At 33.8% G+C, this 27,218-nt stretch overlaps 2 protein-coding genes across 4 annotated transcripts in view; one reads left to right on the top strand and one right to left on the bottom strand.

Moving 5' to 3' along the window:
- LOC149807017 (polypyrimidine tract-binding protein 1-like) overlaps positions 1-27,218 on the bottom strand; it is a 204,118-nt gene that overhangs the window by 155,210 nt on the left and 21,690 nt on the right. Inside the window, exon 2 of the mRNA XM_089960769.1 lies at positions 26,554-26,578. Within this exon, the coding sequence (XP_089816895.1) occupies positions 26,554-26,578 (25 nt within the window). The remainder of the gene's footprint in view (positions 1-26,553; positions 26,579-27,218) is intronic.
- The window catches only part of LOC149807018 (uncharacterized), a 50,498-nt gene that overhangs the window by 7,139 nt on the left and 16,141 nt on the right, over positions 1-27,218 (top strand). Inside the window, exons 2-3 of one of the 3 annotated variants that reach the window (XR_016421641.1) lie at positions 19,384-19,604; positions 23,089-23,677. The exons of 1 other annotated variant lie outside the window; for it this stretch is intronic. The gene's annotated coding sequence lies outside the window, so the exon portion shown is untranslated. Of the gene's footprint in view, positions 1-19,383; positions 19,605-23,088; positions 23,678-27,218 lie in introns of those variants that run through there. One more of the 3 variants, XR_016421640.1, reaches the window with a different exon arrangement.

Raw genomic sequence — 27,218 nt, 5'->3', positions numbered from 1 at the left:
CTGCCTTTATATTGAAGGACCTTGTGTGCTTTCCCATAGAAATCTCAACCTTGGCATCTTGAAAGACAGAAAGATCAGCCTTGGGATCTGTGACCGATTATATCCAACACCTTGCATGTGAAATGATTTTAAATAAACCTTTGTGAAGAACTACATAACGCAACATAAAGAGCATAATTAAGTTGTTGAAATTTGCCCTTCAATTTTAATTGCAGTTAGTTTTTCTAACAAGACCTCTGTATAGATTCATGATTTGGAAAGAAAGACATCCAAGAATAAAGATCACTCACAGACTATTTCAAGTCAAGAAAGACATAATGATCAAGTGATCAGGGACATGGAGAGAAAGGTATAATTCTATACCACCCCAACAACAAAAGGAAATGAACTAAATCTGTAGGAAATATGACTAATTGATGGCATCAATGTATCAGTTCAAGAACACACCTGATATTTCTATGGAGGAACAATTACTTAATGACACAAGCCTAAGCAAAGTAAACTTGCTACTTGTAGCAAGAACTATAGCCCAATTACTTTTCATATAATTTGTGAATTTGCAGAACCTCTCCTGCTGAATAAAAGAGAAGCAATTTAAAATGCGTCACCACAAACAAAAATCATTAAGGACATCAATTGGTTTACTGTTACAAATATTAGCTAACATGAAACCATAGTGCAAGTATATACACAGTAAAAGCTGAAAAGACTCCTTTATTTGCCAGTAAAGCCATCAAGGTGGGTATTTTGGTATGTTTAAAATTGTAATCTGAACTTCTTTATACAACGTACATGTACATTTCCTCCATATTAACCTTATATGATCGCTTACATGTCCAACTGCAAACTGCACAGACTCAGATTTGCTGTGGCATAATGTGCAGTTTGTTAGAAGCCATGAGTAGAACAAACAACACAGACCCTGATTTGAGGGCACATTATGCTATGACAGATCAGGATCTTTATTGTCTACAGTTTTCCTCAACTTGTAAGTGAATATATACAGTACTCCATTTCCTTCTGTTGTCTGCAGCACTAATACTGCTCACAAGCCAATTCAAGCACAAAGTTGGGGACACTAAAATCTGGAATGGTAAGCATGTACATTTAATAATTAGTGATGACTATGCAGTTATTGTGTATATGTGCTTACTGATGATACTGATATGCAATAAAATACAAGTATTTGCAATGTTTCATATTCATGCCTATCAATCACATTTAAAATATTACATAAAGATGGTTAATTAAATATAGAAAGAAGGAAAATACAGTCTGAATAAGGTTAACAGATTAAGTTACACTAATCACAAATTAGAAATATGGTATGACAATCATCTGAAGATCAATCTGAATTATTTCTAACACATACACACACAGATGAACTTAATTTGAAAAATGTTAGTCCAATGTTAGTCCTACAGTCTAAGACGACTATCACCCGATGCTTATGTTGTTGGTACAACATCTTACTGGCACAATAATGTCCTTATGTGGCATGTTCCTATATTGACCGACATGAGAATGAGAGGTCAAATTTTCAGGAATATCTCACACACATGACACCCATATTTATACTCTTCCACACATTTAAATTGATTTGATATACTTAATTTGCTGTCTTTATAATGATGGAATCAAAATCAGACACTAGCAAATTGATGCATTTTCATGCTGTTGACATACATTTCAGCTGTTTGGAATGTGATGGAAGCAAAGAATGCCTAAACCAGATTATGCTTAAGTATGTTTTTTAAAGAAATGATTAAAAATATACTGCTACTGAAGTGTTTAGATAGCTTCATTTCATTCAATATAGTTATCATCCTTTTAACAAATTTTGGCATTCCCGGCTAAAAATACTTTCATTTCCAACCCAATGAAATGCATGTCAATGGAACTTGAAAACACATCCATTTGCTTATGCAAGAATTTGAATTGATTAGAAAAAAGACATCAGCATATGCAAAGTCTGCCTAAATCAACACGACTCTACTTTGTTTAAAAGTAAAATATGTGCTACCAAGTGTACAAGATATTCCTGAAAATTTGGCAAAAGTATGTTTCTTTAACAAAACAATTAAAAACATAATCATATTGAAGGAAGTGTTTATCTAGCTTCATTTCATTCAATATAGTTATCACCTTTTTAACCAACTTTGGCATTCCCCGCTTCTGTTACATTCATTTCCAACCCACTAAAATGTGTGTCAACAGAACTTTAAAATACGTCCACATGCTTATGTGAAAATTTGAATTTATTAGAAAAAAAGACATGAGCATATGTGAAGTCTGCCTAAATGAAATTCGTCGAAAAGCATTGGTATGTGCTGCCAACTGTGTGTGGGATATTTCTGAAAGTTTGGCCTGGTGCTCCAATGTCAGTCAGCATCAGAACATATTATAAGAGGCCATTATTTAGGCAGTAGAACATCACATCAACATTATAAATATCAGATGAGGTATCTTCATTGAAAGATTAGGTCAATGTGTGTTTTTATTCTCTGTATGCTATTTTTTGCAAGGGCAATTCTTGAAATGTTTTACAGTACTTGCATTTTTAAGGCATACACAGTAAAGAATGATTATAAAATTTCAAATGGGAGTGTGATTTTTTTAAATGTTATAACCATGAAACAACCAAATTCATCATTTATTTTTCAAAATGTTTTTGTTCATGTCCATACTGACATGCAAGTTGAAGGAACTGGACATAATGTAGTAAACAAATTTAACAATTTCCTGAAAATGTCAACATACATGTACATGAACCAGAAAGAAAGAACTGGCAGCCATCTGTATTTTTATTGACAGCACTTTTTCTTGTTCACATGATCTTAGTGGCATGTATAAAGAATATCAGGTGTGGCACTCTGAGCTTGTTTTTGTTCACATGATTTTAGTGACATGCATAAAGAATATCAGCTGTGGCACTCTGACCTTGTTTTTGTTCACATGATTTTAGTGACATGCATAAAGAATATCAGGTGTGGCACTCTGAGCTTGTTTTTGTTCACATGATTTTAGTGATATGCATAAAGAATATCAGGTGTGGCACTCTGAGCTTGTAGGTACAGTCTAATGTATATGATATTTAGAACCTTGCTGGCACAGCATATTATGGCTGTACTAAATCATCACCAACTTTGTCATTTCCATTAGCCATATTGAAGGTTAAATTTGCATTATTTTCATTTAGGACCAACTAGACGCCATAATAAGTCTTCTGATAAAAAAACCCATATCAAAATGACTTTCCATTTAAGAGCAGTAGCCATGACACGATTTTCAAGATAGCCACCCTGGTGGCCATACTGGACATCAGATCAGCACCATTACAATTTATGACCACTAGACATCATGAGAAGTCTTATGGTAAAACCCCCATGTCAATATGGCTTTTCATTGAAAAGTAGTAGCAGTAGCAACATTTTCAAGATGGCTGCTGTGGAGGCCATACTGGACCTCAAATCATCAGAGTGCTTATTTAGGACTAACCAGATATCACAATAAGTATTCTGGTCCAGCACCCATGTCAAATTGTCTGTGACTTTCCATTCAAGAATAGCCGCAATAAGATTTTATTTATATATCCACATTATATCTGAATTGCAATTATCAACCTTTCATTTTTTGGTCTGTTCGAAGAAAAAAACACTCTTTGTTGTAGATCTCTGCTATTTGTGAAATCAAATGGTCTACTCACAAATCTGATTGAGCCAGGGAACTGTATAATCCTCTGGTCGAGGTTACATTGCAGCTTTTAACACCAGTTTCAATGTAGATCTCATGTACAAGATTAGGTCAATATCTGTGTATGAGTTCCAGTTAAAGCAATTATTTGCAAAGTCTGAATATGAGATTCTAATCAGAAACTCCCAATGTTGACTTGGGTATTTTACAATTACTTAATAACAAAAACGCCCCTTATGGGACTTGCACTCTTTCGGTTGAAAAGAATTTCCAGAATTCATGTCAAAGTCATTTCTTTTAATTTAAGAGTGTTGAAACCATCTATGATAATGATATTCTTCACTGAGGTTTAGAAGTTTAGAAGCCAGAAGCGTATTTGTTCAAAAATCCTCAAAATACTAGTTTTTTTTCACAATGACAAATTTCCAGTTCTATGGATGTGGGACCCAAAGCATAAAAAAAGCATAAACCTATAAATGACTCTTTAACTGAACAATTGCTAAATAATCTGTAATAAGCTGAACCTTGATAATTCCACTGGACCTGAGTACCCAAGGAATTACAGGTTCTCCCTTGTAGTTCGAACCCTTGGGTTTCTTTTTATTGTTTTTCACTGCATTGTTCAAGTACCTGTATGGAGTTTTCTGGTGAAGTAACATCAATGTAAACATATCTGGGCTCTAAAAGCTGACCAATCATGTGACCCCAACTCAACATCATCTTCCATAATCCCTAAGGTACAAAGTTGCAACTGAACTATCAAACTTCAACTTCCAGCTAAGTCTCATTTATTACCAATAACTGTGCAGAAAAGGAAAAATGGACAGCTGGTGAGACAGAAAGAATGGGTCATAACATAATATGCTGTCAAAATGGCAGACACATACTAAAGAATATTAAATATGGAAATTGAATTATCAGAAGACATCTTTACACAATTTGCTTGACATCTTCCAAGCCTGACTAAAATATGCTCTAGAAAAAATAGTTTATGGATGGCCACACAAAGCAATTGTGATATCCCACATTAAAATACTAAGAGGATAAAAATATAATACTCTTCCAAACATGCTTTCTAACAGGTTATGTTTTCTAAAATGAAATGAAGTGGGAAATTTTCCTCCTCCACATGGAAAAAAAGAATCGACGAGAATGACAAGCAACTAACTAAAAAGAATTTCCAGGAATACAAGGCTGTTTCTTTTCAAGAACTTCCAAGTGTTGAAACCATCTATGATATTCATGAGCAATCGACTAGATTTTCTGATGGCCACAATAGAGGCCACATGGGATGTGGGATCTGCACCATTTATATTTACAATTAACTAGATAAAATCATTAGACCTTTGGTGCAAAAGGTGATTTCTGCATGCAAACATCTAGACATATCATTGGTTTGTGTCCTCTATAATCACCTGAATGGTACGCATGCCAGAATTTCATAAGTGTTGGATATGGAGGTTAAAAAAAGAAATGTAAGTTTCAGTGAAGGCTAGGATACATTTAACATGTCTTTGGCTCTCTCATGCAGAGGTAATATGGGTGGCAAGTGCCTTTCCTAGGACACAGTGATAGAGCTGACCTGGGTTGGACTCGGCAAGTATCAAACATGTATCATTTGATTGCAAGACTTATACTCTACCAACTCAGCTATCATGGCTCCCAGAAAGAATAAATAAATAAAAGCAAACACTATGAGCAGAGAAAAAGAAAATTGCAGAAAAAAACAGTATGATTCTTCAAAACTTGAGAACACTTTAACAGGCATGGTTACCAATTTAGATTAGCTAGAGTATGAGCATCCAGTATGCTCTTCGGTCATATTTGCTGCAAATATTCACTAATATCACTCAAAATTATCCTTACTTGTGGGTTTAAGAGGTGCATTTTAGAAAGAATGATTGAACTTTCATGAATAAAATCAGAAACATTATGTTATGTATATTTAATTTGTTTTATCTGTCGTCTTTTCTCCATGATTATATGTTATGTATATCTGTATTGTGTGGTTGTCCTTATCAGTAACTGAGTTTAGAGCCTAAATGACTAATGTTTCATTATTTTTTAAACAACATATTACATTGCTAATATTTCTCTATGATTATAGATTATATTTTAAGATCATCATAACTAGGATGTAAACATGTTTACTTGCATCTGAATTCACGACATTGGTATTCCCCTGAGAAAAACATGATCTACTTGCCTTTTTTCCAGTTAACTTGCTAAAATTTTGGTCAACAGACCTGATATTTGCTTATGAATTTGACGGGTAACTTCATTAAGGCGATTATTGCGATGTAGGTCAGGTGGAGAGGTATATAAAGTTTTTCAGAATTACTCATTCCATATCTTAACAACAGTCTTAGTGGAACCAAGTTGTCTTTCAGTTAACATTTGAGAAGATTTATTTAGAGTATTCATTAGAATTATAAAAGTGCTCATTAATACTTTTAGGACTAAATCTATTTTGTTAAATTAATGTGAATTCATTCAAGGCCATTTTGGATAATATCATTTGATAAATGAAGACTATGGACACATTAGCACATTCAATATTGGAGTTCATTCAGAACACAACTGGAATTCACCCGGAGTACACTTTACTTTTTGATTCGTGACAGAACTTATAGGGCTATCTAGAATATAATTCACAATACCATTAGGTCTCTTTAAATTTTCATTTTGTATTCTCAGGAAATAAAATTATTTGCTGAATTTTACAAACTTGCTTTTTTGCTCTTTTTTGCTCACAGCCCAAGACAAAGTCATAACAATGTACATGTATAGTTATAGAACATGAAAAGGCATTAGAAAGCTTGAGTGTACATAGATGTGGTTAAATTATTCAAATAATACTGAAAATGAAATTTAGGTTTTCAGACTTCAAAATCAAAATAGGATGGGTAAAATGTATACAAGATGTGTGAAAATTCCAAATTACTTGCCCTGCAGGGCAAATGGCTAAATGAAAATTTCTGTGCCCTGAAATGGACAGACATTAAAAATAATCCAATTGAGAATTCTGAACAATAAAAGGCACATCTGAAACACTAATATAATGTTTCACAGTGATATCTTGAACAGTTATACCACAGACAAAAGTGTGAGTGGACTACTCCAATAACACTTTCTTTCAACTTTGCGTCTGTGGTAACATAAAAAAATAGAGAATGTCTAAACATCAAATGGTACTTCTATGTAACTTGCTTGACAAAGGTACCAAGTTTGGCTGAAATACTTGAACATGTGGAAGAGTTATGTTCCAGCAATGAAAATATTTATGGATAGACACATAGACAAACATAATGATAGCTATTATCTCCATGCATTACATATTAGGATAATAAAGGGAGAAAAAAATCTGAGGACTGAGTGAAATTTTAACCACAGTGGGATCATACTTCATGGTAATAAACTGACAACATAAAGCACACATAAACAATCCCACTTCAATATCTGTATATTTGTCAGGACAGGAAGTGTTTTTACTGCAGTACATTGACAACATATGGCAGTCCAAGACCTATTTCCCCATAAATCTTGAGCCCCTTATCTTTGATTCCTGCGTATCCAGGACTAAGGTCTTAAACTAAATCGACCTAACTGTCATTTACTGACGAATTCACAAAATCAATATGTCTCATCCTGATAGATGCAAGATTATTGAGAAAACTGATTAAAATGCAAACATACAGATTAGTCTCTCACGTTACGAACAAATACACGATTAAAATTTGTTTACTAATCATACTGCCAGCTCAAATATCTGTAAAGCAATTTTGTGTCAAACTACAATCCTGCAATGAAACAGGGTCCATTCTAGAATTGAACATTTTGATGTATAATTCATCTTTTCATAAAAATGAAACAAAGGGAAGGGTTAAATTTCTAAATAAGAAGAAATTTATTGAAGTAAAAGTAAAGTTATAAATATGTGTGAATTTTGTAGATCTCAGTATGATTCCCACAATCGCTCATGCTTGAATAGATCTTGGACAAAGTAATAGTCCCTCAATGCAATTCAGTCTATTAGAAAAAAAGAAAAGCCTGAGTTCCATGTCAAGTCCTTTTTCTTTTGAACTTTTTAAGATCTCTTACATACTTTTAAGCAAACTGTCTTTTATAAAACAATATCTTTTTCTCTCTACCAAGAAAAGAGACCAATTCTCTTTCTTTTTCACTTGGTTTATGAGGCCCAAGTTGACTGTGTGGTCTGACGCGCTTGCATTTACCAATTACTGCCATATCACCTCTGTCCGAGTGTGTCAGAATCTTGGGCTCAGCCAGTATGGGTATGTGAGTAAGCTGACAATAGCTTCCTATGGTCAGTGGTTCTTACATTTTCCCAGGTGTTTCCCCAACCAGTTATACTGGCCATCATATTTAACTTGTCTTGCACAGAGTAATAGTGTTGAACCTCAACCAACAAATAATGTATGGTCTATAAGATTTCTTTTTCTTCAGACTGGAACCATTTAAATTTTGGACCATCCTCAAGTCATTTGAAGTAGTCTGGTGACAATCCAATTTGTATATGATTTTCCAATGATAAGCACTAGTTATAAAACATTCAAGATGGCTGCCATGGTGGCCAAATTGGTCATTATATCAGCACCATGGTCACTGAGCAGACATCATATGAAGTCAGTCTTTTGACTTAAAACCCCATGTTCATGTAACCACCCATTTAGCAGAGTAGCAATAACAAGTTCTTCATGATTGCCCCAGTGAATTTTCAAGAAACATCATTTTCATTTAGGCCAAGGGGGCCCCAAGTGGTCTAAAGCCGTTCTCCGTTATGGATCACTGGCATCTCACCTCTGTCTGCATGGGTTCAAATCTCGGATTCAGCCAATGTAGGTATGTGAGAAAGCTTGCCGGTAGCTTCTCGTGGGTCAGTGGTTCATTCCAGGGTTTTTCCGGGTTCTTCCTCCACCATTAATACTGGCTGCCATGTATAGCCTATTGTGTGCTGAAAAATGGCGTTAAACCCCACAACAACAACAGCATTTAGACCAAGAGAGAGAGAGAGCAGAACAAGTCTTACAGGAAAAGCGTAAATGTAAATATATACGTAAATTTAACGTTTCATTCTGAAAAAGTAGAAATAATAATATTGTCAAAATGTGCAAGTGGTTCCATTTTCATTTAGGACATCATAAGAACTCTTGGAACGAAAACCCCATGTCAATATGAGAAGTAGCAGTTAAAATGTTACGGATGGCAATTTCAGTGGCCATATTGGATGTCCAAAGAGCTTTATCTTCGTTCAGGACCAACTAAATCTATTAAGTCTTGCAGTGAAAGCCCAAAGTCAATATAATTTTCTATTCAGGATGAGCAGTGACAAGATTGTTATAATCGCCGCTATGGCTGACACTGGATGTCTGGGCATCACAGTTTTCATTCAGTACCAGCTAGACTATGTGATGAATGTGTGTGCAAATTTCCACGGCAAGTAGTTTATCCCTTCAAACACATACTAACATATGGATGGACAAATGGCTACAGACAACAGGCCAGCCCACAAGCTCTTCTTGTCTATCACCAGCACAGCTAATAAGAACTCTGATTAATCAGCTCAAACGTGTAAAATCACTCATTGGTTCAAATGTCACCTGATATTGTGAAATGATATTTAAGTTTTGCCTCAAAAAAGTTTTACTAAATAATATCCAACTTCTACACCTATATGCAAAAAGCATAAGGATCCAATTCAAAATAAAAACTTTAAAGTTTAAAAAGTACATGTAAGCAGCTTAGTTTAGAAATCTCAAAGCATACTTTTCTGTATACACAAGGACTTCAAACCCCCAAAAGACAATTACTTAACAAAATGAAACAAGGGAGACAAGTGAAAACTGCTTTATAATCTGTGTCAACAGCAAAGACATATTCACACTGAAATATGCTTACCATCAACTAAAGACCAAACTCCATATCAATTTTCAGGTATTAAAAAATTTCAGAAAATTTTATTTATGCATCCAGCTATTATAAAAGATTAAGTTGTTAATGAGCTAAATTCTGGCTGTTCTCCATAAGTTATGGGACCCTTTTAACACCATTTGTAAGTAAATTACACATCAAGACCAGAATGGAGTGTTGCACTTATGATCACATGGGCTGGAGACTCTTTGCCCCCACCTTCCAAATTCAGTGGAAACATATTTTGAAAGGATGAAGGAAAATTGCAGTATATAATGCACTAGCTGTGCAAAAAAAGAGAATCTTTCTTGCTTTGATAGTTCTGCGACCTTAGTTATGTCATCTGTATTGTACTTTATTTTATCTGGACACCTGCATTACTGCTCAATCAACTTATGAGAACATATATGTGTCTGAATATCCGGTTAACCTAAAATGGCTGCATCATGGAATTTTCAGTTCTGAATCTTGACTGAATTTAACGTTCACTCATTGTCTACCAGCAACTTATATAATAAATAGCTACATTTTCTTATTTACTTTTCCTTCAAATTAATAAATCATCAATTGAATGACATGTACATTTGCATAAATTTAGCCTCTTTTGTCATGAATTCAACCTCAAAAGAAATTAAATCTTCCTTTGCTGTAGATATGACTTGAACATGGAAAGTATGTTATATTAGCAACTGTCAAAGCCTTTGCACTGCAACTTCACCAACCACCACAAACCTTTAATGTTTTAATTCCTAGATGTATAGTTTTAAAATGGATATCCATTCCTGGCTTACTTTATATCACCATAACAACTTTGGCAGTTGAAGGACATCCAAAGTTGAAGGCATACTTCTTTTTTATACTCTTTTTTTCTGAAACAAGAACTACACAAGGTGGACATGAGACAAAAAATTGCAAGAAGCCTGCGATCTAGCAATGTGTCCAATACAAAGACTGATCACACTTTGATAACCACTGACTGGTATTGAAAAGTCAGAGCAAGTGCTTAGAGGAGTTCATGAACACAAATTGAAAACATACTTGCTGTAAATCTATAGATTTTCAATGAAGAAAGTTGGCAATATTCTTGACAGAAAATCCTCACACATGACATTCCTTAGTCAACACTTGTATGGTTGGAACATTAACTTGACTACTCGAAATCTTCACTTGAAATTTCAAAATAAATGAGTGAATTTTTAACTCCTAAACCCTGATTCCTGTTCATCAAACTTTGGAAATAGTTATGATTTTACTGAACCTGGATTACAAAAAAAGAAGAGTACTACATAAATGGTACTTCTCCAAGAAACAAAAGCATGGGACCATGTTACTTTGCAACATCAAAAATATACTCTAAAACCATTTATTTTCCTGTACATCATTTATTTGTGGATTTACAGATTATATTTGAGACTTACTTTAATTCCTGGATAAAAAATTGAGAGAAACTGTGTGCATTTCAAGTAAAAGTAAACCAGAAATTAAATTATTAATGACCAAATTCAACAAACTTCCTTAAAACATTAGCCATTGCTCTAAAATTTTATTATGAAAAAAAAAAGAAAGTATTCGGATAACTAAAATTCTAGTTATCTTATGCTTTGTTACAATTTTTCACTTTCTTTTATTTTTTAACCCGTCAATAAATTTAACACAGATCAAACACCAAAATAATGTTCAAGATCCATAGCTTCATGCTAGACATGAAGAAACAACAATGACCTTAAATGTAAAAGAGCACTCTATTACTGAGCAGAGAGCTTACTGTAAAATCCTGGCACTTCATAGGGTACTATTCAATTAGGACTAAAGTTTGCACAATGTTTTAAATGTTTACATGATCTCTGGAATAAAAACAATTCTGATTAAATGTGATTAATCAACTATATAGCAGAACTATCAATCTGTGCCCAATGAGACACTTATAGAATAATTAAAGTCTTCTTAATTATCTCATAAAGAACACTAAGAAAGTTACAGAATAATTCAGATTACTTGTTAACACTGTATCCCTTTTCTTTTGAACATTCCCTAATTTTCTTACCAAAGAACTATTACATGTACAGTGTTATCTCACAAAAACACAATAGTCAGGGTCCACAAAATGTCATTTAGCTATGTTACATGTACAGTGTAATCCCACTACAACAATGGTTAGGATCCATAAAATGGGATCATGCTATGTACCAAATCATGCTTTAACCAACCAAGTCAATGATGCATACAACAAAATAATTATAGTGGGGGGTGGGGGGGGGATATAGTGGGTTCAAAATTATGTGCTTCATTCACAAAGTTACCATCTTAAATTAATGCCCATATTCAACAAGAAATACACATCTAGTGAGAACACAGTGCATATACAATGCATAATATTTTACTTTTTTTATTTAGCTGTGAGACTGACTTTAATGATTACCAATTACCTATTTAAATAACAGATAAGTCTGGTAAGAAAGTTTTATCACCACCGAATTGGTTGGTGCTTGGTTGTGTATGCAGTTTAATGAGCAGTTTAATGGGCAAGTATGTGTAGTTTTTGTTTGTGCAATGAATGTATGCATAATGCAATGAAGACAAACAAAAAGAAGACTTGATGGCTTTATTGCTGATAAATCAATAATAAGATTTACACTCACCAGCTGACATCTTTCAAAAATAAAGATCAAAGAGCAGTGAGTGACTACTAACACATTTGAAATGAATATTAACAAATAGAAATGTTTAACAACTTTATTCATGTAAAGACAGATGCAATCATAGTACCCATTTTCTTCAAGAATACATTGTTGTTGTTGTAGTAGGGTTTAACGCCATTTTTCAGCACACGATAGGCCATACATGGCGGCCAGTATTATAAGTGGAGGAAGAACCCGGGAAAACCCCAGAAAGAACCACTGACCCACGAGTAGCTACTGGCAAGCTTTCTCACATACCACATTAGCCGAATCCAAGACTCAAACCCACGCAGACAGAGGTAAGATGGCAGTGATCTGTAACAGAGAGCACTTTAGACCACTCTGCCACTTCAAGAATACAACACATCTTGCCAAATTATTAAATCAAGAAACTGAAATTTGTGACATTAATGTGAAACTCTGGTTGCCACACCATAATCATGTTATATTCAAATTCAAACGTAATCTTTTCCCCCAAATAATAATGAACTTTTTAGACATTATTTTTCATAATTATGTTATATCCGCATTTGTGCAATAACAAAGCATGCTATAGAGGGGCTTTCACCGTATCAAGAACTTCAAGAAGACAAGGTGCATTTTGGAATACAGTTTGATTCAGTGCATCTATATTATCATTATTGTTATTGTTGTTATTGCTGCTGCAGTTATTGTCAGTGCAGTCTACCATTACCTTGGGACACATATATATAACCAATATGTTAAAATGACACTGCAATATATGGAAACACATTTCACTTAACTTTGTGCACCCTAAGGGACACTTGATATTGTGCTAAGTATACATCCAATGCCTTCCAATACTAAATTTTCAGTACACTGGTTAGCACTACAACAATAATGGCAGATGATGTGCTGCCTCAAGATTATAAATAAGCATGGATTTTTACAAAAAACTATGACGAATTGTTCAGTTATGGATGAACAATCGAGTTTTGACCTTGCAGGAAACACTTCAACTGTATCTAGTAACAATAGTTCAGGATGCAGTGATCAAAAATGTCAGGAGTTCATGGGGCTGCAGAGTAGTCATTTCGACCAGCAGGGTTAGTTTCTATCTTCTCCTTAAGCAATGTCCCAAGAGATCAACAAAGGAAGAGAAGAGAAATCAAAACCTCATTTCCCTCAACAATGATGGCTCACTCACTAGGGCAACTCTTTGCAGAAAACACTGCAAATGAACTTGCTCAAGGTCCTTCTGTGCATTTTGTGGCAGATGACAGGGTTCTATCAACTCTGGATCATACAAGGCCTGAAATTTCTGACAAATTGGCTTGTGAATTTGCCATGCACAGTTCTTGCAGCCAAAGATTTTTATGAATCTGGGACTTTGGTTAAAAACTACCGACCATAATAAGTTTCCTGACATCCATGTGCAAAAATGTTCAGAGACACATGATCAATACCATACTTCCCCTTGTATCCCCCATAATGGACCTTTTCCTTACAAATAAAGTGAGTAACGGACCTCTAGAGGTGTCCTAATGTTTGCTTTGGCAAGTGACATATTTTGCCATCTCACCAACAGTTTATGTACAAACTTTTCACCCTCAAAATCACACAGAGAAAGTGTTTCAAAATGATTTTAAAAGAAGTTGTCAGGCCCTACTACAATTTGTCAATAACGTTTTTCCCTTTGGCACATTTCCAAGGCCCAAGAAAGATGGTACAGAGATTAATCCTTAAATAGAAACATTTAAATCAGTAAATATAAAAAAACATCACTTTCAGAAGGAAACTATACATTCTGACATCAAACTAATTTGGAGCAAAAAGAGAATGCTGGGTTACCTCCATTTACTTAAATGAGGCATACTATTCTTTTCCCATTGATGCTTTGCACATACTTTACTTTCTCCCCATTTTTTTACATTCATGGCAAAATGATACTGTCTTAGATCATTTGAAATCTTGTATTTATAATAAATATTGTACTATATGCTAACAGTACTAAATAAAACCTATAAAACTTGGGGATAACATTTTATGAATTTACTTGCCTCCCAAATGGGTTGTCCTTGCTCTTCATGTATTCAAATAAAAAATATAAGTGACACAAAGTTATTAAAGCCTAGTGTTGCATTTACATTCACTTAACAGCAATGGGTTGGAGCTATTTTGTTCTGTCAAATTTGCATAATAAATTCTCGTGATTTATAATGCAGTGATTTGTCTTTTTACACTAGTAGGCTTTTGTCAAAGAGTACACTATAAGCATCTTGAGGAGTAATTTAGGGTACAAAAGGTTCCTTACTTACAATACTTACCCATCTGATATTTGTTGATAATTTCCACACCTTGAGTGGAATGAAAAACAGGATGCCAAAGGAAACAAATCAGGATTTGAAGAAGAAGAAAAAAAAATCAGTGTTTGCAATCATATATTTACAAAAACTTTACAAAGGAACTGACACAATTTAGAAATGTATGTGTGTTGATATATGCAGTTTATTTACAGGTATATAACAATTATCTATATTATGCATAGTATGTCTTATGTCAATCTTATGTCAATGACAAGAATGAGGATCTACAACAAAGCAGCAAAATACTGACCCCATGAGATTTGGACAATGCCGATTGGCTCCAAATATAGAATATTTCCACCTCCAATTTGCTTGATTCTCTTTCTGTCAATTCCAATTTATTTTCAATGACTTTTTAATTTTCATTTTTTTGCTTTTAAAAATTAGATTTTGTGTAGATTAAAAAAATATATCAGAAAATCTGAGTTTTCCTATTTTTTAAAGTAATTCAGGATGATCTTAGTATATCAGTAATAAGTGGTAACCCTGGATCACATCCCACCCACACTCTAGTCTCTTATCTTGTATCCTGCAACCTCTCTAAAAAGTTACCAGTCACATGACCTATGCATAATCTCATGTGGTCCCTAAGGGTACTACAGGTTCAATGAAATTATCATCAAACATCAACTAAGTAAGTTTCAATTATACTGCAGTCTTCACTGTTCTTTCAGCACTATACTGCTGACTTCTGCAAAGAATTTTAAAATTTCATATTGAGAAATTTTCTTATCACTTAACAGTTAAAAACAAAATCATGACAAATACTAAGCTAATTTACATCAAGACAAACAATTCCATATAATGAGATGAATAACAACAATATTTTCAAATTGTATTACATTAGTTATGACCTTCAAAACACTTGTACCTAATGTTGTTTACCAAGTTTTACATATTATAAGCAAAATATAAAAGAAAAGTAGGGAATTGTACCGTACATGGTTATTACATTGGTGCATTTCTTCTAGTTGCGATAATTGTATGTACCAGGGTAAGATAGTCAAATTCCAATCCAAAATTTTTGAATTTCAACTTAATCAGGAACCATATAAAGCAAGAACTATATCAGTCTGGTTTTGAGGACAGTTAATCTCTATTATGATGTGTGTGCAGATCGAGTGTGTTCAAAATACAACCATTATATCCTCCAGGATGGACTGTTGAGTCACAATAATGCCAACAAGTTTTCCACAATATTGCATGCTATAGTAATAAAACGAGTGTATTAATTTCAACAACTGTGACATTAAAATGCAATTCCTCTTCCCTTACTCCAAATCATCAAATCCCCAGCTACCAACAATTTCATTAAAGAAATATCTGGCTTGTCTGCCCATGAGCTGTTGTAATCAACATTTCCACATCTATTAATGAATATATTATACCCCTGCTGCCCAGTGCTATAAAGCCTGAGGGATAAGCATCCTACTCATACCAAAAAAGTACCATCATTTACCATCCAAAGATGTACTCTACACAAGATTTCCATATGTACCCAATACCAAGTTCCTAATATGGCCAATACTGTCAGTATGCACCCTGATCTGCCTGCCATCTATTTGTACCTTAGAGCTACATGATAATATTGTGTTCCACATATTGCCATAAACATTCATGATTCAATATCACACAATCTAGAGCACTTTTACTCTACTGGACAAATTATCTACCTGGTAAGACAATGATCCCAGGATGCAGAAGGATATCATACCAGTATAAGCTCGCATGAAGTTACACAATGACTTACACTGAGGGCATATGAAATCTCATCAATATAATCATACAGTGATACATTTAGGAATTTCAAAATGGAGAAGAAATCGATATGCACATATTGTGATCAAAATACTCTGCTGAAACTAAAGCAGATGTATTACATGTATTATTTTAATATGGGAAAGTGATACACCCTTTATTATGATCCTAAAAAGAAATATGTACCAGTTTGAATTCAACAGAGAACTCCAATTCAGATACTGTTTTTGTTTTGTTGGTTTTAATGGCACTTTTAGTGGAATACTGGTGAAGGCACTGGACTTGTGTCCAGAAGATTTCAAGTTTGATTCCACCATTAAAGAGACTGGGTCAGCTTCTTTGGTGGATTTTGGGCATGTCACTTTAATGTGCTTACCAAAAAAAAATTCAGTGTTACTGTGCTGTAAAATGCAAAGCAACACACCAAATCATCTTACACTGACATGCAAGAACAAGCTATAAGTATTCACAGTACCACATAGAGTGGCAAACAAAAAGCTTTCAAAGATGCAATTAGCCAGAAAACCCGTTCTTCCTATTCTATTTGGTCAAGGCTGTCCAGGCCTGAGAGCAAATAAAAAACAGGAGGGTTCCTAGCAAACAGGTGCACACAGAACAAAACCAGTCAAAGTTAGTGATGGCAATGACTCAAACAATCCATTATAACTATCCATAATTCATGATGCCATTCAGACATCATAAATGAATAATTATACGCAAGGAATTGTCCCATTATCTGAATGAATAATTGATACTGACCCCCTTCCTGATCATATCATTTTATGGGCTTTGTTACTGATGGAACAATAGCCAAGACTGAATGTCAGCTGCAATATTACTAATGACCATATTGATATTGAAGCTCTTCAATGGACACCTATGGTTACCAGAGAATCTTTATTAATAACACAGTCAGGATAAAGTGATCAAAATTTGCTCAAAAGGTCTAAAAAAATCATGTATTAAATAATTAATGCCAAATTTTAAACATTTGGTCCTTGCAATGTGAAAAATGTGCAGCATTGCTCAATGGTACAATGAATACTATTATGTAATATTGTATATTTTAATTTGCATTGCTGGCTGACTTTTCTTCAAATTTATATGTATAACTGTATTTTGTACAAATCAAGTTAATGGTCTACCTGACCAGTGAAATTTATTTTGTGAACAACAATACATAGCGAATACTTCTCAATGATTATAGAATAAATATTCAGATAATTATTACTGGAGGTTAGCATGTTATTTGAATCTGAATCTAGGGCATCAGTTTTCCACTAGGAAATTCCTAGCTTGTTCACAACCTTGAATGTTTTATAAAGGAAACTTCTTGATGTTATTGTTGTTGTAGGGTTTAATGCCATTTTTCAGTACAAGATAGGCTATACATGGCGGCCAGTATAAATGGTGGAGGAAGAACCCGAAGAAAACCCAGAAAGATCCACCGACCCATGAGAAGCTACCCGCAAGCTTTCTCACATAACTACATTGGCCAATCCCAAGACTTAAACCCACACAGACAGGTGAAATGGCAGTGACACGTAACGGTGAGCACTTTAGACCACTCGGGGCCCTGTATAAAGAAAACTGACCAACATACTGGCTCTATTATTTTTTTTGCTATTAATATCAATGTTGTTTACTTGAACTATTACTAATTCCTACCTTAACATCCAAAGTGGAATCAGTCTTACTGATGTGCTCAGTTTTTAATTTGGGTGGATTTATTTATTTAAATTATTATTCACTTGATTTAAAAAGTACTCATTCATACTTCTGTTTTATTTTTCTTAAAAATTTGGGTTTCCAAGAAGTGAACATGGTAAATTATTCCTTGTCTAAGTAAATTTCATTAATAAATACATGATTTCAAAATTATGAACACAAATGAAAATGATCCGTCTACTATGTCTCCATATGGTCAATGTTACAGTATCTGATCCCATCGAATTGGCTAAATTTACCTTATCATTGCTAATAAATTATTAAACAAACTTGCATAGACCTCTTCTGATTAAAGCCAATTTTTAAATAAGGTATCACATTATTAAATAAACTATAATTTGTTTTTTTTGTGCACAACATGCTTCATTCTGGCACAGCCTTGAATTTAACATACCATAACATAGGGTTTCCTTACTAAAAATAATATAGTACACTTTGAAGGCTTCCATAAATGCAATTGATGAAAACAACAATTTGAAACTACCAAAGCATAATTCCCCAAACCCCAACCCACTTTGTGTTGTGAGGCCAATCTATTCCAACTCAGTCATGCACATTGAACAAATTCCAGCAAATTTTTTATTAATCTTCCTGGAAAAGATCAAATGAGTGCTGTAAATGGCACATTATATGGGTGCCCCATCTTTAACAGTGCTTTATTTCATTAATTTAAATTTGTGCACACAGGCTATTTCTCTTCTTTCAGTCATAGTTACCTTGATAATATTTTGCCCCCAAAATCCAAAGGCTTCATCCTTTGGCCAAAGAAGAAAGGGTGTGATTCCAGTAACTGGACATGCCCAAATTAAAAGGCCTCAATGCTACAACTTTTTTTGCACATGCAAAGAAAAAAAAAACAAACAAAAGTTCTGTTCAAATTGTTCTCAATAATCACATCCAATCTGGCAACTGTAGACTGTAAACTGTGACATGAACTAAGAAGAGCTGGATAAGTTAAACTGTAATAAAAGCAAAACTGACCTCCCTACTCTATTTCTTTTTCCACAAAATTACTGAAGCCACATATTTTATTTTTATTTTAGCCTTAGCCTAAGTGTCAGCAGTCCACAAAGTCTGGTCCAGATCTGTGAAGTAAAACTAACATTACTGGGTGACCATTTTTCTTGTTTTAGTCAAACGACCTTGCCTCTTAACCTTTCAAGCCCAGAGTTCTTCCTTTCACCAAGTGCAAGCCATCCACGATGTTTGATAACAGTAGATGATGAAGAATTCAATTTACTTTGTGGAAAACATTTTTCTTCTTTCAGTCAGAGTTACCAGTACTTGTGACCATTTGAATCTATAATGAAAAGAGATCTTCCTTTCCCAATGTGCAAGCCACCCACAAAATCTGCTAACCATAAATGATAGGAAAAGAAGGTTATTGTGCGGAATCCAAACAAGTTAGACAGATGGACACTAATGGAACATAACATGCTCCACATTAGGGCAGGCATATAAAAAAATATATTGGGATGGGGTATTGAAGGCAAGTAGATGCTGTGCCACTTTTCCCTACTGCTATCAACCTAACTCAATGTCCTCTTTTCACATTCTAAATAGACAATTTAGGCGGAGTAAAAACTTGGATATTTAGCAATACATGTTTTTATATATGTTAACTGCAAATTATGTGAAAGAAACAACTATTTATAACTATTTGTTTACAAAAATCATCATGATTATTTCATTACTCTTTTCTTTTGATTTTTCTGGTACAATGTACAGTTTGAAAAATGTGTCAGCTGTCCTAGCTACAGATCAATATAATGTACATAGTCTGCAAATAAGCATGTCATTATTACAAAAGCATCCAAGTAATACCATCAATAATGTCAAACCATGTTTTCAATATAAAAGCCCATGTGATGTTGACTAGAAAATAAATGAAAGTAGCTATGGGGTGAAAATCACAAAGTTACAACAGGATAAGGAAATAACAATACATTTGTGGTAACTAGAGCACAAAAGCTTCTGAGAGGTAGCTGGTGCTGGATTCAAATAATGTGGCAAAACAAACAACTACAGTTTATTGATCACTTATGTAAATAATTTCATGCTGCTACCTGAAATAACTATTTTAAAGCCATTAAAGGATTCATCGGCAAATCAATATGCTATGTAAAATATCTACACTACAATTCTAATGGACAAAATCCTATCTCTATATATACAAGTCATAACGGAACAAGTAAAAAAATTAAATGAATAAATACCCAATAATTTGTTGTTTTTTTTTCTTGTCAAAATTGTGTGATCACCATCTTAACAGTCTATTTTATGTACCATGACTACCCCTAAATCTAAAAACATGAAAATGTGCTTTAAAAAAAATCACACATTTTATCATCTTAATTTAGCAGAGTTACATGTACATACTCTGGCATTAACATTTTAAAATTGCTCAAGATTTCAAATTTTGCTTTTTGTTATGGCCATTTACATATGCATCTGACACAACTATTTGTCCATATATTTGTGACAGCCTTTAACAGGTCTTACCCAGTCTAACAATAATATACTGACCAAAAACAAAACATCGCTTTGATAAATGCACTTCTACCCAAATAAATTTGTTGTAAAAATTGTTTATGGTGGCATGACCCAATTACCACCCTGAGTGAAAATCATAACTTTCTAAACAACCTGCATATGACAGAAAATTTGAAAATATGAAGAATATATTTGAAGTTTTGATTGTAGAAGAGATACATGTACCCTTTTTTTTGGGTCAGTCAAATAACCATGGGTTTTCTGTGCTAAAGCGATGCAATGGTTAGAGTGAGCATTACAATCCCATATATGACCAGTTAACCTTGGGTGGCAGCAAACAGTTAATCAAAATAAGTTTCTTCTCCCTAAATCCATTTTGTCTGTCTTTGTTTTTGTTATGCTTCCCTTACCAACAATATTCTTTGCAACAATAATATATTAGAGAGATAAAATATGTTCAAAATTAGGTAACAAACACATACAAAGGTTTTTTTCTTAATGCAAATAAAACTATGAGATCTTAAAAACAACTTATTTGTGTCCTCTGGGGGTAAAAATCTTGCATTCTAACACTACTTGCATGCAATAAATAAATAAAAAATAAACAATATATATATAAATAGTTAATTAAAATTTTTTTCTAATTTGTGATAATCCTCTGTAAGGAAGCTTTAATTTATCAAATAATTATTTTTAAAGCCATGAAGACAATGATAATATCTGGGGTACAAGTAGTGTTCGATGATCATGATTATTACTGTTTATTATCTTTGTTTTTGTAACTAATTGATGATGCTTAAATTTAATAATCTGAATTCTGATTACAAAATATCTTGTCAACTTACACATGAGGTATAAAATAAAAGTGGTTTCTGCTGAGGTTTTATCACGAGCTTTTTGACATGTGTCAAAAGTTATGTTGCAAAACCAATTACATGGATGACTACACAAGAGACCCTTGAAGGGACTGATTCCCTACCAGGCAAAGAAAGATCTCCAGAAATTCAAAATAAGACCATTTCTTCCTTTTACCTGCTAAATGTTGCAACCATCTCCAATATTCTTCAGCGATAAAAAGGTTTTCAAAGTAACTGCTGTTGTGGATATATTCAGTGTTAAGATTGTCAAAATTTTCATTTAGGACCAATCAGACATCACAAGAAGTCTTTTGGTTATAAGCTCATGTCAACATGACCATCCATTCAGAGGGAGTAGCAACAGCAAGATTTTCAAGAAAGTCATTATGGCAGTTGTAATTAATCTACAATCTTTTTCATTAAAACCAACTATTTATCCTAGCAATTCTAATGGTGAAACCCACATGCTGATATAACCATCCAAAGTAGAAAGCCTGCAGGACTTCTGATTTTGAAACCTGGTGGTCCTTCTGACTGATAGATCTCATTTACAGTTATAAATACTGAAAAAAAATGTGTAATTAACATAATAAACACATATACAAAGTTGTTATTTAATTACAGTAGACAATTAAATTTATCACCACTGTCTGCCTTGGGTACATTCCTTGTAACAATAAAATTAGTGTAAACCTTAGAAGAAATAATAAATTATTGAATTAACAAAATTAAATAAACTAGAATGGATCTGACATTAAATTGGTGGTTTAAGAGTTTACAATAAATAAATATTATGATTATAAATTTAAATTACTGGTTTAATAGTTTAAATTTCTGGTTTAATAGTTTAAATTCTATAATAGAAAATAAAAGTAAATAACACTTGGAAGACGGAAGATCAAAGGAAGATGTCTTGATAAAGCCATTACTAATAACTGACAAAGACTGACGGGGGGAAAAGATAAGGTCTCCCAGGTAGATACTATTTCCAAACCTTTTGCTTTGTCCAACTCATAACTTCAGTGAGTCAGTACATGGGCATCAATGTTTCGAAATAAAATGAGCACTAATAAACATGGCAGATGTAGTCCCAGTCCAATACACGACCTCAAGTGAGACATCCTCCTCCTCATCAGTCAAGTGTGGAAGTCAGTGAAGTGCCTATGGAGGAAATTCTCCAACCTGCCTTCCTTTTACAAGGGAGGAGGTGGGAGACATCCACTGGGACTCCCCCACTCTCCTGCCATGCCATCCTTTCCCAAACACCTTGGTTGGGTCCTTTCTACTTAGAATGAGGGTTACTTACTACATTTTCATGAACCCTCCACGAAAGAATTCCATTCTTTCACCAGTTTAATCTGATGAAATTAGAGGAGACATGCACACCCTTCTGCAGACTGGGGCAGTGGGAAAAAAAAAAAAAAAAAAGAGTCCTGAACAATCAGAGTACCACAGGGGCAAGATACTATTGCCATTAAAAAGAGCAATTTGGACAGTCAAGCTATTCCAATGGTGACAACTTCGGTCATAAGCTGCTATTGCTGTTGACAATAATGAGTTTATTAACACCAACCCTTCTGCTAACATTTTCAACACCAATGTATTTTATTTTTTATATGTCAGAGGAGGATTTGTTCCACACTGAAGCACACCATACCAATAGTTAAGCAGCCAAGCAGTATGAAGATGAATGGCAGTAGACTCCAACCCTGACAAGATGCAGGCTTTTACTGGACACTCCATCCTCATGAGAATTGTTTGATGAAGACACAGGGCAAGTTATTTTATCCAGTGTAGTAAAACACTCTGTAAGGGGCTCAAATCGACAAGTCACCATGTTTACATGAAAATATTTTTAACTATCACTGAGATTGCAAGGACATATTTTTAACTATCCCTTTGGGAGAAAGAGTAGAATTTGCAGTACCATTTGACTAACAGTTGTCCTTGTTTCTAAAGATAGATGAATATTCAAAGACGTCATCTGCATATTTTCATTTCAGATTTCTTGGGTATACATGCACACAAAAACATTGGTACAAAGTAAAACAAAAATTGCAATTGCTGCTAAATAATTATAAAAAATTACAGGAATCTAAATGAGATACATATTTCATACCGTTTGTTTTATAACTGAATAATTTACAAACAGAATGGCAGTTAATTCAGAATCACACATTCAGCGAGATAATAAAAATAATTATTATTATTATTATTTTTAAGCCATTTGTTATTATTAAAGTCATTACTTTATGAGGGTTATCCAATTAGTACAAATACTAATCTCCCTTGTGGCCCTAAATTATCTACATATGTACTGGCAAATATATAAAATACAACTGGGAAACTAACATGATACAACAAAAGGTATAATGGAATGGTAGATACAAGAGCAACTAAGTATGGATTCAGCATTCAGAGAATTGTGTATACCAACTTGCTGTATACGGATGTGTGTGTGAGCATGTATGTATATATATATATATATATATATATATATATATATATATATATATATATATATATATATATATAAAGTTGTTCTAAATTTGTATACTAATATAATTTAAACAAAGTTTATTCAATCCTAATTGTTCCACGCTCTGCACCTTATTTGTAACAAAAAAATTATAGATCAAAATTATGGATCACTCTGGAATATTACAAAAGGCCAGGTGCTAAATAAACTGGGTCAAGAAAAGAAGATGTCTAGTTTAATCATAACAAATAACATAGTACAAATTCTTTTCAACATGTGCACCTTTCAGTGTGATATCAGTGTGGAACATTTGGTTTGTACTGGAAGACAACTTTAGGATGACCTAGTCCAAAAATCTCTGCATAGATAAGCATTGATTTTGCCATACATGTCCATACATGGCAACCCCAAGAGAGTTAAAAGTGTAATTTTTGCTAATACAGTGGGGCGAAAAAAAAACAGTGTAATGTATATATTGCATGCCATAATTAAGGTACACTGAACAAAAAATGTATATTTTTACTACTAACCTGGATCTGCAGCAGGTCAAAATACAAACACAAAACGTACTGACATATTATTTATATTCAACATTCTCTTTAACTGGTCTACATGTCTAACTTTGTCCCAATAACCGTTAAGTCCACAAATTCTGCAATGAGCATGACAATGTCCTCAATCTCATGTTCTTCTGTTCAAATTTGTAAAGCAATACTGACTTGTCCCTTTTTCTAATCAGACATGTTTTGAAGTTTAAAAAGTCCCATCTGCTTTAGGAATTTTCATCCCCAAGTCAAAACATACAAGCCTGTTTTACTTAACATATGGTGCCATTTTCTTTAAAAGAGTAGACTGGTCCATTAACTTGATTATCAATATAATGACTCTAGGAAAAGTTTCAAATTAAAGAAACCCCATCTATTTTCTTGGAAATGGATCATATACAGATGCTGCTATTTTTATCCATTAGTCTTTCTTTTAATAATATTCCCAAATTTATATGATGATTGGAATTACTGAGATGATAATAAAAATGACAAACACAACACTGTCTAACTTTATTTTAATTATATTTTTGATGAACCAGAAAAGCATAATATAAAGGCGAGCAAAAGAGCTTATTAGGTGAAAGAAGCATAATGATTACATCAAAAGCGTCACTGTTGACATGTATTTCGAGGTAAGTGTACAAAACAAGGATTATGGATAGATCAAATTAAAGTGAATAAACGTCTAAAGCTATAAAGAATGAAATTTTAAGTATGCACACCCTTTACTGAAATAGCCAATACTGGATGTCTACATGACCCGTATGGCTTGTACTGTAGGCTAAAAAGAATCATATATCATGCAAATTCTATCAACATTTTCTCAAATGATAATACATGTTTACAGCTTTTAATTTGTAATGATTTCATTTTTGGGATGGCTGAAATATTGTACTCATACAACATACACATCTCTTACACACAGACACCATACCCAATATATATAGTAATCTAGAAAGAAACATTGTCCTGATCAGTATGACAAGGGGCATAACTCCTGATTAAAAACCCTCTAACTAGCATACACATACACACATCCTCTATCTGCATGTTGAAATAGGAAATGTGCAAACAAATTTTTATTCTTAAATGCTCTGATGTCCTTCCATTTATTCTTATACTGGATCTGATGGTTAGAATGCTATGCCAAGTCTAATAACATAAAAACTCTGAAAACTCTGTAATAAAATAAGGAGAAACTGGTAGAAGATGATAATTTGAAAGAATCAACCAATATTAATGATTTTAATTTCTATTCACACGAAGTACAAGTAAACAGTGAAACCTGCCTTATGTGGAAAATTCACATAAAAGACGCATGCTCACAAAAAGTCATAAAAACCAGTTTACTTGCATATTTGACATGTTAAGAAGACCTGCCAATATAGGATAAAAGCTTGTGCCCTCTGTACTTCATAATAACCATCAACATCACAACTTGAGGAATGATCTTGACCAATTCAGAATGTATTTCTAATTCTATGTAAGTCAAAACATTGGCAAAATTATAGCTGAAAAATAATAATGAACGGTTGGTTGGCAGAAATATCATTCAATATCCCTTGTACCTAGTAAAGTCTTTGGAGGACAAGGTCCAAAATTAGCTAACACAGCTGGTAAATAGTAATTTCTGTCAAAAGAAATCTGATTATTAAAGAATTTTAAAAAAGTCCTTCAATGCTGACAAAATGTCCAAATTTGTCATTTACAATCAGCTAAGCAGTAAGAACACATCTACAACAGACCCACATACATCATTTCAAACCTAATGACGCTAGTGTCCTAAATAAACAGGAATTGTCTTAACTTTTCGAAAAACAAAGTTTTGGAAAGAAAGATCATTTGAAAAAATGAGTGCATTTTCTAATAAGCTCACAAATTTTCAACAACTTTTGGTTATTTAAGGTTATTAGCTTTCAACTGTAAGTGAATTATAGGATGGTGGACAACTGTTTCTTTTAATTTACTGAGGGGACCATTAATAGCTACTGAGGATCCCTGGAAGAGATGACTTAAACTACCAAGAACAATACACAAAACATAACAACAAAATGCACAAACCTTCAATCCAGACAGCAAAGAACTTCTGAAAAAGAAAAGAAAAAACCAATTTTTAATTAATAGGTAAGAAGCAGCGGAGAGAGGTACAGCTTCTTTCATTGAAGAGGGCCATCACCAGTCCCCTAAAGTATGCAAGGCACCTTCTTTATATACAATGTGGGAGTAGTGACTCCATATGCCCAGACACAGATGTTGATCCCCACTCCCTCCGCAAATGCACCAGAAGTAGTAGTGTATACTATACCTTGCAAATCCAGCCCCCCCACAAGCCAACATTTTCACAATAAAAGCAAAAACATGTTTACCTATATATGTAGAAGTGAGAATGATCTCCTTTTGAATATAGTTATTGGCACCAAATCCTGTCCATACTTTGGTTACTACTGTAGCAGAAGGCACAAATGTTAGTAGGATGTAACTGGGAGGAGGTCAGCAGGGTGTAACTGTATTATGACTGGACAGGTATTACTGAAGAAACTTTTTAGTTCATAAATTGTTTTCTTCTTCAAATACATTACCTGATCATAATACCATATTAATAGGTTGTTGTTGCTGTTGAAGGATTTAACACCATTTTTCAGCACACGATAGGCTATACATGGCGGCCAGTATTAATGGTGGAGGAAGAACCCGGGAAAACCCCGGAAAGAACCACCAACCCACGA

This window comes from Sinohyriopsis cumingii, chromosome 1, assembly GCF_028554795.1.
Source record: "Sinohyriopsis cumingii isolate HCF-2022 chromosome 1, ASM2855479v2, whole genome shotgun sequence".
In the NCBI taxonomy this organism is placed as follows: Eukaryota; Metazoa; Mollusca; class Bivalvia; order Unionida; family Unionidae; genus Sinohyriopsis; species Sinohyriopsis cumingii.
Note: the sequence above shows the minus strand (reverse complement) of the source record. Positions and strands in the feature narration are given on the sequence as shown.